The following is a 16,524-nucleotide window of genomic DNA, read 5'->3' on the forward strand; positions in this document are numbered from 1 at the left end:
GGGACGCGATTTTGACGTTGATTTCACGTTTGGGTTTTCTGGCTTTTAGGGTTTAGGGTGTAGGCTTTTTAAGGTTTAAAGGTCCCGGAATAAATTATTTCGAGTTGACGTTTCTGGACAAATAGTATAAAATCACGCCCTCGAGGATGCTAATTGGGAAGAAATTGTGAAATCGTGCCCTCGTGGACGCGATTTCGCTACAGTTGGTCATGTAAGAAATAATTTTTTTTGACGTTTCTGAGCAAATAGTATAAAATCGCGCCCTCGTGGATGCTAATTGAGAAGAAATTGTGAAATCGTGCCCTCGTGGACGCGATTTCACTACAGTTAGTCATGTAAGAAATATTTTTTTTTGACGTTTCTGAACAAATAGTATAAAATCGAGCCCTCGTGGACGCGATTTTGCTACAGTAGCAAGTTTGGGCTGAGGCTATAAATTAGACAGAAAATGTTCTTAGAATGTATAAGTCATAGCAGAAACATTTTAGAGAGACTAAGAAAGTAAGAGTTTCAAAATGAGTGAACGTATTAGTGCTGTTATTTACTATGATGGTGAGGTTTGCCACACCGAAATGGTGTTGTTTTTTTGTCGGAGAATACAGTGCGACTGTCATTTAACCAGAACATAGATTTGACAGAACTTCGTAAAAGAATTAGGCGTAAAATCTTCGAAACGACGCCAATGAAAGTTCTGTCAATCACGTATCGATTTTGTTCTTGTGTTGATCCGGTGACATATGACTCGTTCGACATAAAAGGTGCTCGTAGCTTGGAGGTAATGGTGCAGACTCATCTTGCTAGCGGAGCAACTTATATTGAGTTATATGTACAATTTACGTCGCCAAATGATGTACTTCCGTCCGGTGTTCGAGATGTATACATGACCCCTGGCCGACACTCGATTAGCGGGTTACAAAATACGGAACAGCCCATGTTCGGTAGCGGTGTCGAATGCACATCCCCCGCAAGGCACTCTATCGGTGGATGGGACATGTACGTCGGTGGCTCGACGTTTGACGCTGGAAATACGTACTGGGGAACTGCATCAAGTTCTAATAGATGGTAATCTACATCTAATTGGGGACGTTATCAAATGCCAAGAAGAAGGGATGACGTACTACCTACGACATCAACCGGTGAGGGGACGTCGTACACTGCAGATGATTGTGGGTTAGAAGATGACTCCGATATGGATCCACCTCGAGAGCCTAGGCCGGATAATGCAGAGGTGAGATTATTTTCTAAACCGGAGCCTATTCCAACAGAAGGTGAAGATGGTGAAAGGAGTTCAGATGATGAAGAAAATCCACGATTCAGAGCATACTCACCTCCAGCCCACATGCATAATGTCGATCTGGCAGCACATGATGCGTTAGAGTTTTCAGATCTACCACACCAGTTGCGCGATCGTACAAGTTCGGGGGTAGATTTCGGTGAACTTGAAGTTGGTAATCAGTTTACCAATAAGGATTGTTTTATTGGTGCTTTGAAACAGCATAGCATCAAAAACGGCGTTAATTACCACGTCGCTAAATCAAAATTTGATAAGTTTGAGGCGAAGTGTGCGGTGCAAGACAGCACATGTTCATGGAAAATCGTCGCCTCGTTAAGGAAAAGGACAGGGTTGTGGGAGATAAAAAAGTAGAAAGGTCCACATACATGTGCTGCAGGTACAGTATTGAATGTATCTGAATAATAATTTTATTTTTCCATGTTGCATTGTTTAATGTACTCCCTCTGTAGGTGTTTCACAAGATCATCCTAAAATGGATTTAGCAATGTTAGCTAGCTTGATACTGCCCACGATAAAAATAGATCCTAGGACTTCAGTGCCGATGATAATTGCCAATATCCGTAGCCAAATGGGGTACACGCCCTCTTACCGCAAGGCGTGGATAGCTAAGCAAAAGGCGTTGGAGAAGATGCATAGTGGGTGGGATGCCTCATATAATGAAATATGACAGTGGTGTCAGGTGCTAGAGAGATACGTCCCAGGTGCCATCACAGACCTTGAAACGGAATATGCGTACTACAACGACTGATTGCTACGTGGATGCCAAGTGTTCAAACGCCTATTTTGGACCTTTAAGCAATGTCGAGATGCATTTCCATACTGCAAGCCCTTGGTACAAACTGATGGTACCTTCATGTTCGGTAGGTATACTCATCGGCTATTGGTTGTAGTGGCACAGGACGGCGGTGGGAGAATTCTTCCAATTGCATTTGCAATAACACCGGGGGAGTCGTCTGATGACTGGGATTTCTTCCTCTCTAGGTTAAGGAGGCATGTGTGCCCCCAACCTGATATTTGCATTATTTCAGACCGGGGCGCCGGTATACTAGCTGCATTTGATCGAGAGGGAAGCTTGTGGCAACGTACACACCATAGATATTGCCTAAGACACGTTGCTTCAAACTACTACAAGCAATATCCATCTAAGAGCGAACGACGACAAGTGACTAACATGGGTATTTACTCTATAACTGTATTATTTCGTTTGTAAATTTACCTTAGTTTTATTGGTAGAAGTGGTATAAAATATTCGCTATGAACTTATATTGTCAGGGTATGAAATAAATAAAGATCGTTTTCACGAGATGTTGGCAATTTTACGATCCCAAAACGAAGAAGGGGCGGACTACCTTTGTAACATAAATTTCGAACAGTGGGCACAAGCATACGACGGAGGCCTACGATATGGCCATATGACGTCGAACCTGGCAGAATGCATAAATTTTGTTCTTAAAGGAACGCGCCATCTACCGATAACATCGGTTGTGTGTGAGACATATTTCCGTTTGGCGGCGCTATTTCCAAAGCGAGCAGCAACTTATGCAGGCCAGATGCAGGGTGGCCATGTATGGTGCAGTAAGGTAGTTCAAGAAATTAACAAGGCGAAGGCGAGGGCAAACATCATGCACACAGTGTTGCACAATCGAGATAATTTATGGTTTCGCGTGACGGAGTTTGACAGACCGCACCAAGGTGTTGTTGGCGGGCAATATCGTGTACACTTGCGAAACAGGACGTGTGACTGTGGGAAGTTTGATGCACTTCGTTATCCATGCGCTCATGTTATTGCAGCTTGTCAGAAACTCCGTCTGGATCCGCTGAGTTATGTGGACGAAGTGTACAAATTAGAAAACATGTACAACGTATGGAGACACGTTCTCCCACCGGTCCTAGATGAACGTAAGTGGCCGCCCGTATCTCTTGCTCATTTTAAGCTGTTACCGGATAAAGAATTGCGTCGCAAGCCGAAGGGTTGACCTTGCTCCACTAGAATACGGAACAATATGGATATCCGTGAAATAACCAGTCAACAGAAGTTGTGCGGATGGTGTAGGAACCCAGGCCATACAAGTCGATCATGCCCTAATCGCAATAGTTGAATGTAATTGTAGAAAAAATTATATTTTTATTCAATTATTAATTGATAATTGTGATAATTGCTAGTAAAATTATCAAAATACTTTAATTTCTTAATTGTTAGTACCAGTCAAAACATTTTACCAAATCTAACATTATGTAAAACTATGTAAAATTATTAAGCCCAATAACTTCATTAATGGTTAGTAAATTTATCAAATTATGTAAAATTATTAAGCCCAAAAAGTGTGTTAATGGTTAGTAAGATTATCAAATTAGGTAAAATTATGTTATGGTTTTAAATAAACTAGGTTAGGGTTTTAATTAAATTAGGTTAAGGTTAGGGTTTTAATTAAATTAGGTTAGGGTTAGGGTTTTAATTAAATTAGGTTAAGGTTAGGGTTTTAATTAAATTAGGTTAGGGTAAGGGTTTTAATTAAATTAGGTTAAGGTTAGGGTTTTAATTAAATTAGGTTAGGGTTAGGGTTTTAATTAAATTAGGTTAAGGTTAGGGTTTTAATTAAATTAGGTTAAAGTTAGGGTTTTAATTAAATTAGGTTAGGGTTAGGGTTTTAATTAAATTAGGTTAGGGTTAAGGTTTTAATTAAATTAGGTTAGGGTTAGGGTTAGGGTATGAAATAAATTACGATTTTATTACATCAAATAGAACTTACATTTTATTATATCAAATAATATCAAAATAACTCGGAAAATTTCTATCGTATTACATCAAATAAACTTCTATTTCATTACATCAAATAATAAATTTTAATACGGTAATCAATGTCTATGATCGGGGGATTCGGTTCCACATGGCGGAGGTCGACGATTACGCGCTGGATTCCTCCTTCCTCTAGCTTCTGGCGGCAGTTGTTCTTCCTCCAGTGGTGATTGTTGTTCTTCCGGTTCGGCGTCTGGTTGTCGGACTTGGGACGATGATCCACCTACAAAGAATAGTGTATGTGGAGGTGTTTGTATCATGAACGGCGACGGTGTTTGAAAGCCATGCGTTGCTGGCGATTGGTAAAAAGGAGAGCTCCCCGACGGCTCCCCTTGCGACCCCTCCTGCGCCGCTGCCCTAGTTATCAGTGGTCCACTCGGCATAACAGGAAATGGAGCTGATCCGGGCATTTGGCTCCAACCTGCCATAGGATTCGGAAAAGGATACATGTACGGGTTAGGGTACATATAAGGGCTAGGAAACACACCTGGCATCATAGGGAAAGGCGATTGCGTCGGTATCATCAGTTGAATTGCTGCGTTAGGTGACTGCGTCAGTGCTCTCGTTGGGGCTGGTGATTGCATGCCCGCTGATGATGCGTCGGGTGACTGTCTGGTCCTCGTTGAGGGGTTGCCTTCGAAGTCTTCTCGCCTTGGATTTAGAGGCCCGCGCCTTCCCCTTCCGAGACGTAATTGCCGTTGCCTCTCCTCTGGCGTAAGTAAATACGGCTTCCCATGGATCCTAAACCATGGCATGTATTCTGGAACGTACGCTAACTCCGGAACGATGATTTCTTCCCAAGTAGGTAGATATTCATGCCGATTTTCCCACATTTCCGTGTACTTTGACCAGTATCTAGGCCAATCCGTACCTAATAGCCGAATGTCGATTTTGTGGTGATCGTCAAACACCTCAGGGTCCGCAGAAATCGGTTGTCTACATCCAAACTGTCGTAAGACTCTGTCTGTCTGGTGGGGCTCCACGGTTGCATAGTTGATCAACACCACTTTCGCGTGCCAAGTGTTCGGATTTTGTAAAAACTCTTCCGGGATTACTGCCCGGATTGCCGGATCCTCGTATGGTGTCCATTGAAACTACATGAACATGATAGAAATATCAGTTATATACATAATACTAAATACTAAATACTAAATACTATATACCGGTCCCACTAGCGAATGTATGGAAATATCTATTTGCAATAATACTTACTTTTGCTTCCGACCGTTGCTCCAACAGAACCCGTATATCTTCAAGTTCAGACGGTAATCCACGATAACTTGCCGGATGGTTCCACCTAATTAAATAAATTTTTAGCATACTTTTATTCTTACAAAATCTACATAACAATTCCAAAATGTAATATAAATTTTACCTCATTACGAGTGGGAATGTATGTGAGTGGTTCACTCGAGGACATAGAAATGGAAAGCGAAACCGTGCCCATAATTGCAGTAGTGGCAGGCAACCTCCAATGTTTGCTCTCTTCGGTCGCGTCGCCCCGCACATCTCCCGATAAAATGTTGCCAAGACGGTAGACCCCCAACTAAATTCACCGGCTCCTCTAAAATCAACGAGTTTTAGCAGCCACCTTAGATGTACACGGCTCCGTGACGTGTCGGGCATCAGATAACCTCCAATTATTTGAAGAATGTATGATCGAGCATATCGAATTCTTTCAATTTCGGTTGGATTTGCATTCGGATAGGGGAAGGTGGCACGTAACCAGCCCATCTCCACCTTACCTCTATCCATTTTATCCGGAACAGCGCCCAAAAGCTCGTAGCACACCGCCTCCTAATTGCTAGATTGGCGGACCCGGTGATCGGTACCGGCCCACCCAGCAATCCCAATTGCGAGATGGACATCTTCTAGAGTGATAGTGCACTCACCACATGGAAGATGAAATGTAATGCGTCTCGGGTCTCCACCTCTCGATCAATGCAATGATCGTTTTGGCTCCAACTTGCATCCTCGGCCTACCGTCATACGTGCAAAAACCCGCTTCCCGCAGTAGTTCTCTACTAACGGTGATGGAGGACCATGCATATTCCGGATAGTGCATTCCAATACCCGATCTTCAGACTTTTATAACAAATAATAAATTAATAATTTTCTAAAAATACATAAATAAAAATATCGGCGAAGCCGAAAAAAGTTGGTACCCAGTACCTCATCGAATCTATCCGAAGAAATATAGTGACACCCAGTGTCTCATCGACTCAAGGTCGAAGTATCCCTGAACTCTTCCAATCCCATGGCATGCCAACTATATCCGACTCAGCCCGACTAGTTAATAGGGTCTCCAAATTCACATTTCAATTCAATTTCACTTTTTCACTTTCAATCACAATTCAATTCAAAATTCACTTTTTCATTTTCAAATCAATATTCCTTTCAATACCAAAACATATTTCAGAGATTCACATATAAACATACTTCGATTCAATTCAAACAACTTTTCAATCAATACGCAATTCACATATTCACACATAATCATAATTTAATTCACTTTCCAATCAAATTCAAATCACTAATTATTTTTCAATTAACAAACAATTTAATTATTAATTTATATTAATTATTCAATTTAAATCTCACTCATAATAATAATAATAATAATAATAATAATAATAATAATAATAATAATAATAATAATAATAATACTTATACTTACCTAACTCTTTTTTTTTTTACAAAACACATAAATTAAATTTAACATTTAATAATAAATAACTTGAATTATAGTAATACAAACCGTAAATCTCCCGTTTTAGTCCTAAATAGCTTTCTCCTTTCCTTTTGATGCCGATGCCTCGGGTTCTTTGTTAGCTACGAAAATAATAATAATTTTTTCTATTAATTACAGCATTAAATTAAAGTAAATAATTGAATTTCTAATCAATTCTCATCTTATTCCCAATTTAATCTTAACTAAGTTTATTTACTTTCCTAATTCAATTCACACTCCATTTCTATTCAAATTTCATCCAAACTCAAATTTAACTATTAAAATTTCAGCATATTTTCCTAATTTCGAAATTTCCTCAATTTAGTCCCTAAAACACAAAACTTATAGTTTCTTTTACAATTTAATCCTTTATCAATTCTAACTTAAAATTCATTCAATTAAATCCCTAATTCAACAATTTATTCAACATAAACTATACTTGAAAACCTATGAACTTTCTAAATATCAATTTAATTCCATCAAAACCTTGTTTTAAAATTTTAAAACATTAGAATTAAGAGAAAATGGCTAAATTGACTTACCAAATTAAATTTCAAGCTTCAAAACCTTATTTTCCTTTTTTTTCTTTCTTTCTTTCTCCCTGTTTCTTCTCTGTTTCGTCACTTCTATTATGTTTCTTTCTTTTCTTTTGCTTTGTTTTTATTTCCTTTTATTTCATTTACTTTATATTATATTAATATCTATTTAATATCAATATTCATTTTACATTTGGTCACACTAATATTTTTACATTTGTGCCAATAGTTTTATTACAATTGTCATTATTTAATTTGTTTACCAAATAAAAATCTCATGATATAATTAATTAATTAATTAATTAATATCTTTTACTTAAATTTTAAGTAAATAATAATTATAATACAAGTGTGTATATATATATATATATATATTATTACACTTGTACCATCCTATCACCACACATTTGTCTTAATTTTAAATTATTCCATAATAAAATAATATAATTAATATAAATTACCATTTGAATAAATAATTATAATAATTATATACATATAATATTTATATATATCTTAATTAAAATCTTAGATTTTAAGCATTTATGCCGCCTCATTTCATATAAATGGCTTAATTGCCATTTTAGCCCTTTTCACTTTCTTTTAATCTATAATTAGACTTTCACTCTTTATTCAATTTAATCTTTTTACTTATTACTCATAATTAAACTAAATTCACCTATCCAAAACCTACTTAAACACACCACTAGCCTCGTAAATATTTCTAATAATTATTTTCGAACTCAATTTACCAAGACGGAGGCCCGATATTATACTTTTTCGATGCCCGTGAATTTTGAGTCATTACAGGGTACCCATCCACCGGCAATCCTAATTGCAAATTGACATCTTCCAATGTGATAGTGCACTCTCCACATGAAAGATGGAATGTGTGCGTCTCGGGTCTCCACCTCTCAATCAATGCACTGATAAGTTTCGGGTCCAACTTGCATCCCGACCTCTCATTGCCACGTGCAAAAACCCGCTTCAGCAGTAATTCTCTACCAACAGTGATGGAGGACCATGCATATTACGGATATAGCATTGTAATATCCGATCTACAGACTTTTATAACAAATAATAAAATAATAATTATTTAAAATTGCATAAATAAAAAAATCTTAAATAATATTTAAAAATTAAATTTGACACTTACTATTTTAATTTGTTCGACGGATATGTACTTGTCATCAAGACGAAGCAATTCTCCGGCCATTGCTAAATTGGTACAAATTTTTACGATTTAAAAAAACTATTAAAAAATAAAATTTAAAACTTTTTTAAAAATAATTAAAAAATTTAAGCTCTTTTAAATAGGAATTTGAGAGAAATTTGAGAGGAAATTGAGAGCAAATTTAGAGAAATTTGAGAGAATATTAAAGAGAAATTGAGAGAAAGGATTTAGTTGTGAAAAAAAATGAAAGGGGGGTCTTATAGTTTGTTTTTTACCGTTGGGGGGTCACCAAAGGTCAAAAAAGTAGTCGTTGCTACTGTTCACGAGCGGGCAAAACGCGTCTCCAAGAGAGCGTTTATGTGGTAGGAAAACTCGTCCTTAAGGGCACACTTTTGGTCCTCGTAAGCAAAGCGCTTCCTTAAGAAAGCGTTTTACTGTCACGTCCCCTGACATTGCACTAACGGGTACACGCTTTCGGGGAATTAGGCCATTCTGATAATTAATTTATTACCGGGCCCATTTCGGTAAATTTTATAAAAAATAGGTTTTTTTTAGTGTTTTGTCCAAAAAAGTATTTCCTTTATAAAGTCATTGCAGTGAAAGCTTTTTCTAAGACTGAAACTTGCTTTCCTCGTATCTTCCTAGAAAAAGTATTTCCTTTGTTGTATCAATGGCTTTCGCACCTGTTTCCTTGGTGTCGTAGGTGATTCAAGGGCAGGCATAGAAAACCCACTGGAGTGGCTCTTTTCTAGCAGTTTGGCATCATAATATCAGGAGGTTCATTTCTGCTCATTATCTCCCATCCAACAAGTTAGTATTTTGATTGAATCTCACCTTTTTATTCTTCTTTCAAGCCTCCTAAACTGCAACATACTATGCTCGCAATTACTTATGTTGCCATTTTCAGGGTGAGTGTCGTTTTCTTTTTCATATATGTCGAAAATCGTGAAATATGTAACTAAAATGATGAGTTGTTGAGGTTGATTCTGAAAAATCTTTTTAGTACTTTTATAATTTAAAAATAACTATATTTAAAAAAAATTATGATTTTTTATTTCAAGTGTACAGTGAATCTGAACAACCATTGCTTCAGATTTGTTTTGGAATATATATTAATTTCAAAAACAATAAAATAACTTTTCTTAAAACAAATAAATTTCATGTTTTGAAATAAATTTAAATTTTATTACTAAAATTATTTATAATCATTTTAAAATTTAAAATATGAAATTTATTTTAAAAGAAAAAATTAAAATGACTTATAATATATATTTTTATGTTCTATTGATTGTCTAACCTACAGTGATTACCAATAAGAAGAAAATTTTTAGTATCAAGTAACTAAAAATTACCAAATTCAAATAACTTCATATATATTTATATTTTATCCGAAAGTTTGATATTTTTATTAACATTCATTTATAAAAAAATTTAGTTAAAATTCATCGGTATTTCAGCTTTCAGCAGTGGTTTCCTTTGTGTTGTAGGGGAAAGTAAGTTTAGGTGAGTGAGAGGCAGCTTGACAAAACCCTTTGGAGTGGCTCTCTTCTACCAGTTCCCCATCATATTATCAGCAACATCTTTTGCTTGCTTTCCTCATTTGTGGTCATCATCACCCATCCAACAAGTTAGTCAGAAAGGTATTTATTGAATTTCACCTTTTTTATTGTTCTTTCAAGTCTCATAAACTGCAACAAACTTGGTTCCTTTTCATGCTTGCAATGACATATATTGCTTTTTGCTCCATGCTCATTAACTATATATGTTGCCCACTTCAAAGGGTGAGTGTCAGTTATTTTCATATACTAGGAAGATCACATTTATGTATATATCTGAAGACATATGTGTTAGAATATCGAAAAATCAAGACTCTATAACAGAGCTCACTAACTACAACTTGATGCAAATTGTTAATGATTGGTGTTCTAACTTGGTACAACTACAGTTCATGTGCTTCCAAGATCTCATTAGGCACATTTTACTATAGAAGAGTAAATGAAGGAGGATTATCCTAGCATTGGAACTGAGATTAGGATTTGCTTTCTAAAGTATAATTTACAAATTTGTAATCTCCTATTTCGGAGCTTAATAACAGTAGGTAGATATTTTAGCATGTTAACATACTATAAAAATGACACTGAAACAACAAAATCTGCTATTGCATTAAAAATCGAGTAATAACAATTTAGAATTCCTTATGGTAATTTTTTTGGATTGACTCTAGATATCTATTTTCTATTAATTTCATTTCATCATTCGTGAGGGGAAATTTCTTGATTACATCTTTATAACTTCTAAAAGATCTTGTGGAATCTGTTCAGAAAATGGCGTTATTTTTTAGCCATGTTTAGATACATACAGCTGACTATGCATTATTATTATTTGGTTTCTAACATATTACATGTTATGAAGTACTCTTAACTGACAGCCATGGACTTTGTTCTGACTAAGATTGATAAACAACTGGACAATCACAGAAGCCTTGACCAGCATCTGAATGAGTTGAACAGGAAAGTAATGGAATTGAATGGTGTGAGGGAAGATACAGATTCTAGAATCAACGCAGAGCTGCAGCCAAGAAAGAAACTCAAGAGGGAGGTCCAGCTATGGTTGGAAAACGTTGAAAGAATCAATGGCGAAGTTCAAAACCTTAATGAACGAATCGGTGAAAGCAGTACTCTTAGACGTGGATTTCATGCAGACGATGTGTTAAGGAGGACAAGAGAAGTTGAGGAACTTATTCAACAAGGCAAATTTCAGGAAGGTTTGGTCGTTGACAATCCTCAATGGATTGGACAGGTTTTGTCGACAAGAAGATTATCAGGTGAAGGTACAAAGGCCCGTATGGAAGAGATTTGGAAGTGCTTGATGGATGATGAGGTTGAAAAGATTGGAGTTTGGGGGATGGGTGGTGTGGGGAAAACAAGTATCATGAAACTTATAAACAATCAACTCTTACAAGAGAGGGAGAAGTTCGATATTGTGATTTGGATCACTGCATCCAAGGAGATCAGTATTGCTAAGCTACAGAAGGACATTGCAAGTCAAATTAAAGTAACTTTTTGTGGTGACGAATGTGAAACAAGAAAGGCAGGGATGCTGTTTGAAACATTGTCTCGGAAGAGCAGATTTGTGGTGATCTTGGACGATATATGGGAACCGGTTTCCCTTGAGAAGGTAGGAATTCCTGAGCCATCTACTGGGATTAAATTAGTGTTGACAACGCGATCACTTGAGGTGTGCCAACAAATGGGTTGTAGAGCAATTAAAGTAAAGCCTTTGGTGGAAGAAGAGGCCTGGAACTTGTTCTCTGAGAAGGTGGGTCGGGATATTCTAAATGTTACAGGGGTGAAACCAATTGCAAAAAAGATTGCTAAGCGTTGTGGGGGTTTGCCATTGGGAGTAATTACTGTAGCTTCTTCTATGAAGGGTCAGAAACAATTTTGGTTTTTTTTTTTTTTTGAAAAAAATTAACTTAAAAGACATGGGTTCCTGAGCCAAGCTTCAATTTGATATTTTCAATTTCAGAACAGCCCAGCCTAATTTATTATTTAATAATTAAAATTTATAATTTTTTATTAATAAAAAACTAATAAGCGAAGGACACATGCCTCCTTAAATTCACTCTTAATCTAAATTCGTATTTAAAGTTATTTTTATTAATCAATTCAGTGCACTAAAGTAAAATTACCGCCTCGCATTCGTATATATTGAAAATAAGATTTAATGGTGTAAAAAAATTCTCAATTTGAAAAAAAAAAAAAAAAGCTTCTATCTTTTTTCTGCACTCAATTAGTTATTTAAACTTTTAAAATACATTAAAAATGCTTTCAAACTTTAAAAAAAAAGCAATTAAGTCTTTATTTTTATTTTTTGTACTCAATTGGGTACTTGAACTTTCAAAAAGTCCCTCAAACTTAAAAATAAAACAATTAAGTCTCTGATTTTTTCTGGCACTCAATTGGTTACTTGAATTATGAAATGCATCAAAAAGACCCTTGACTATTAACGTCAACAGTTGACCATTAAAGTTAATTGCTCTTAATTTTTTCAGTTAAAACCACCACGTATCACAACCATGGCGTGACATGTGACAAAAAATTATTAAAAAAAGAAAAATTATTAAAAGTTTTAAAAATTATTAAATTTTAATAAAAATATAAAAAATTATAAATGTATCAGAAAGGTCCTTTTAACCATTAACTTTGATTGTTAAAGTTAACGACCCCAATTTTTATTTAAATTAATGCCATCATGTGTCACAACACTGCGTGACATGTGACAAAAATTGATAAAAAAATTAATAAAATTTATAGAAAATTTATAAAATGCTTCTTTTAGTATGGTATTTTTATATATTTCTTTATACTTTTTATAATTTTCTTAAAACTTAATAAAATTTATAACTATTTTCTATATTTCTATATATTTTATAATTTTTTAAGATTTTTATAAATTTTTTCTATTTTTTCTAATTTTTAATGTTTTGTATTAAAATTTAATCATTTTTATAATTTTTATTTATTTTTATTTTTTATCATTTTTTTTCACATATCACGCTGTGGTTGTGACACATGGTGGCTTTAAATGAAAAGCCTTTAAGGGTGGTTTAAGTACCCAATTGAGTGCATAAAAAGGTAGGAGATTAATTGCTTTATTTGAAAAAAAATTGAGGGTATTTTTTATGCATTGTGAAAGTTCAAGTACTTAAGTGAGTGGAAAAAAAGGGGCTTAATTGCTTTTTTGAAAAAGTTTGAGGGCTTTTACACCTTAAGCCTAAAAATAAAAAAAAAAAAAAAAAAAAGAAATAAGAAATAAGAAATAAAAATTATAAAAATTCAAAAATATTTATAAAGCAAAAATATAATTAAAAATTTTAGAAAGTTACCATTTAACTTTGATGATGTTGACCAGCGTTGACGTAATAATCTTTTCAAGTTTTATGTTTAAATTTTATTTTAAAATTTTAAAAATTATATATTTTCTAATTTTGTGAGAAGAATGTTTTAAATTTTTAAAATAATTTTATAATATATAAATTTTTATATTCTTTTTAGTTTTCGTAATTTAACTATTTGTTAATTTTAAAATTTTGATTATACTTTTTGGTTTTTTGAAACAAATATTTTTTTGTCAAAAATTATATACAAGCTCTAGAAAGCTTGGTTATTCTATTAACCACGCTAATTTTTAACAAATATATCATGATACCTAAACTTGACAACTTATACCTATTTGGTACATGAACATTTGTTAAAGTTGGCCTGCATGCAGACAATGAGCAGACCATACAGCCCGAGGCATGCAGTTGCACCTAAAACTCAAGTTGCTGTTTCATTTTGTTACTTTCAAATGATGTTTTGTAACTTAGTTAGATTAGAACTAAGTTGTTAATGTACTTGATGTAATTAGGTGAAGTTTGAGTTGATAAATCAGCTTTTCAAAGTGTACAAGCAATGTTTATCAAGTTACAATGTTATTAGTGGAGTTAGGTAATGTTTAGGTGACATTTTGCTTATTTTGACCAGCTTATTGACTGGTATATGTAATGACTTTCAGCCTCATTTCATTGTTAATGAAATCATTTAGAATTCTTCTTCATTCTTTTTGGTTTTATACAAGCATTTTGTTCAAAATCTCTCAGCTGATTTTCATGTTTGCTCAGCAAGACATCAAGCCTTCAAGCTCAAGTTTCTGTTAAACTTCATTCATTTGTTTCTTAATACCAACAATTAGTATCAAGAGCTTATTTCTTAGTGGACCTGACATTCTTCAAGTTTAAAAATCATTTCTTCATCCGGACTCTCTCCAGCTCCACCACCATTCTTCAGTGGAGAAAGCTACCACATTTGGGTAGTGAAAATAAAGACCTACCTGCAGACATTCGACTTGTGAGAGGTTGTTAACTCTGATGTTGAACCAGCATCTCTAAGAGCCAATCTTACAGTGGCTCAAATTAGGCAGCATACAGATGAAAGAACCAAGAGACACAATGCCATATCTTGCATTCAAAATAGTGTGTCTGATGTGATTATCATAAGGATCATAGCTTGTGAGTCACCAAAGCAGGCCTGGGATAGGTTGAAGGAGGAGTTTCAAGGGACTGAAAGAATAAGGCAGCAACAACTCTTGAATTTGAGAAGGGACTATGAAATTTGAAGATGAAGGAAAAAGAATTAGTGAAGCAATACTCAGACAGAATTATGTCTGTTGTGAACAACACTAGATTGCTTGGGGACCAGTTTAGTGAAGCAAGAATTGTAGAAAAGGTAATCTCAACTTTGCTTGAGAGATATGAAGCCAATATTTCTTCTCTTAAAAACTTGAGAGATCTGACTAGCATCTCTTTGACTGAACTAATCAATGCTCTTTATGCTCAAGAGCAAAAAAGGGCTAACAGACAAGAGGAGCATCAAGAAGGTGCCTTCCAAGCCAAAAGCAGATCTGCCTCGAGCTTCTCTAGCAACAAGGAGAAGAAGGCCTAGTTTGACAAGCCTAGAAGAGTGAAGCAAGAAAAAGATATCCGCCTTGCCTACACTACAAAAGGCTCAGTCATCCTGGAGAAAATTACTAGTTCAGGCCTGATGTACAGTGCATAGTCTACAAAAAGATGGGCCATTTTGAGAAAGTTTGCAGAAGCAAAAGCAAGCTGAGACAAAACCAACCTTAACAGCCAAGAGATGAAGCTCAAGTGGTAAAGGAAGGTAGTGACCAAGAAGAGCAAGTTTTTACAGTTTCTTACTCTGCTACCAAATAAAAAGCCACAAAAAATGGCTGATAGATAGTGGTTAGACAAACCACATGACCTCTAATACTTCTATCTTCAAGAGCTTAGACAGAACCTTCAAAACAAGGGTAAAAGATGGAAATAGACACTTTATCAAAGCAGAAGGCAAAGGAGATGTGTTGATAAACACTCCTACAGGTAACAAACTTGTCTCTAATGTCTTGTTTGTTCCTGAAATTGACAGAAACCTACTCAATATAGCTCAATTGCTAGAAAAGGGTTATTCAATAGTGTTTAAAAGCAAAGAATGCTTGACCAGTAATCCAAGTAGATCCAAGCTTATGTCAGTGACCATGGCTGATAGAAGCTTTGTAGTAGACTAGAACAAGAGCTTAGATTGTGCCTATACAATAGTGTTAGATGAATCCAAGCTGTGGCACAAGAGGCTAGGCCACGTTAACTATAAGTCACTGGCTCAATTGACCAAAGAGGACCTGGTTGAAAACTTCTCCAAATCAGTTGAGGAAGAAGATGTTTGTAAGGGGTGTCAGCTAAAAAAGCAAGCTAGACTGCCTTTTCCTCCAAACAAAGCTTGGAGAGCTTCTGAAAAGTTGCAGCTAGTCCACACTGATGTGTGTGGCCCTATGAAGACACAGTCTTTGAATGGTAGCAGGTATTTTATCCTTTTCATTGATGACTAGTTAAGATATTATTAGATTTACTTCCTAAAGAATAAGTCAGAAGTGGCCTCAATATTTTGAACGTTTAAGGCTGTAGTAGAAATAGAAACAAGTTACAAGCTAAAGATATTGAGGTCATATAATGGGACAGAGTATACCTCAGCTATGTTTCAAGGTTTTTGTGATGAAGCAAGCATCAAGCACCAGTTCACCAATACCTATACATCTTAGTAAAATGGTGTTAGTGAGAGGAAAAATTGAACTCTGATGGATATGGCTAGGTGCTTAATGTTTGAAGGGAATTTACCTAAGACATTTTGGGCCGAGGCAGTTAGCACTGCAATTTACATCCAAAATAGGCTACCAACCAAGGCACTGGTTCATAAAACTCCATTCGAGGCCTGGTTTGGGTTCAAACCATCACTGGCACATCTGAGGGTCTTTGGCTGCATATGTTATACGCATGTTCCAACAGTAAAAAGTGACAAACTGGCCAAAAAGGCTCAACCTGGCATCCTAGTAGGCTATAGCAGTATCAAGAAAGGCTATAGGGTCTTGGATCCTTCAACCAATGAAGTTTTTGTGAGT

At 35.4% G+C, this 16,524-nt stretch overlaps 1 protein-coding gene across 7 annotated transcripts; it reads left to right on the forward strand.

Moving 5' to 3' along the window:
• Nucleotides 1–9,138: 9,138 nt before the first annotated feature.
• Nucleotides 9,139–12,160, forward strand: LOC105761254 (probable disease resistance protein At4g27220). Of its 7 annotated transcripts, none has more exons than XM_012579014.2 (3): nt 9,139–9,437; nt 10,017–10,169; nt 10,942–12,160. In XM_012579014.2, the coding sequence occupies exon 3, from the start codon at nt 10,960–10,962 to the stop codon at nt 12,001–12,003; it is 1,044 nt and encodes a 347-aa protein (XP_012434468.2). In that variant the 5' UTR covers nt 9,139–9,437; nt 10,017–10,169; nt 10,942–10,959; the 3' UTR covers nt 12,004–12,160. The 7 variants fall into 7 exon arrangements, with proteins under 7 accessions (XP_012434468.2, XP_052479396.1, XP_052479397.1 ...); XM_052623436.1 differs by having other exon boundaries at nt 10,958–12,160; XM_052623437.1 differs by having other exon boundaries at nt 11,007–12,160.
• The last annotated feature ends 4,364 nt before the right edge of the window (nt 12,161–16,524 follow it).

This window comes from Gossypium raimondii, chromosome 11, assembly GCF_025698545.1.
Source record: "Gossypium raimondii isolate GPD5lz chromosome 11, ASM2569854v1, whole genome shotgun sequence".
Taxonomy (NCBI): domain Eukaryota; kingdom Viridiplantae; phylum Streptophyta; class Magnoliopsida; order Malvales; family Malvaceae; genus Gossypium; species Gossypium raimondii.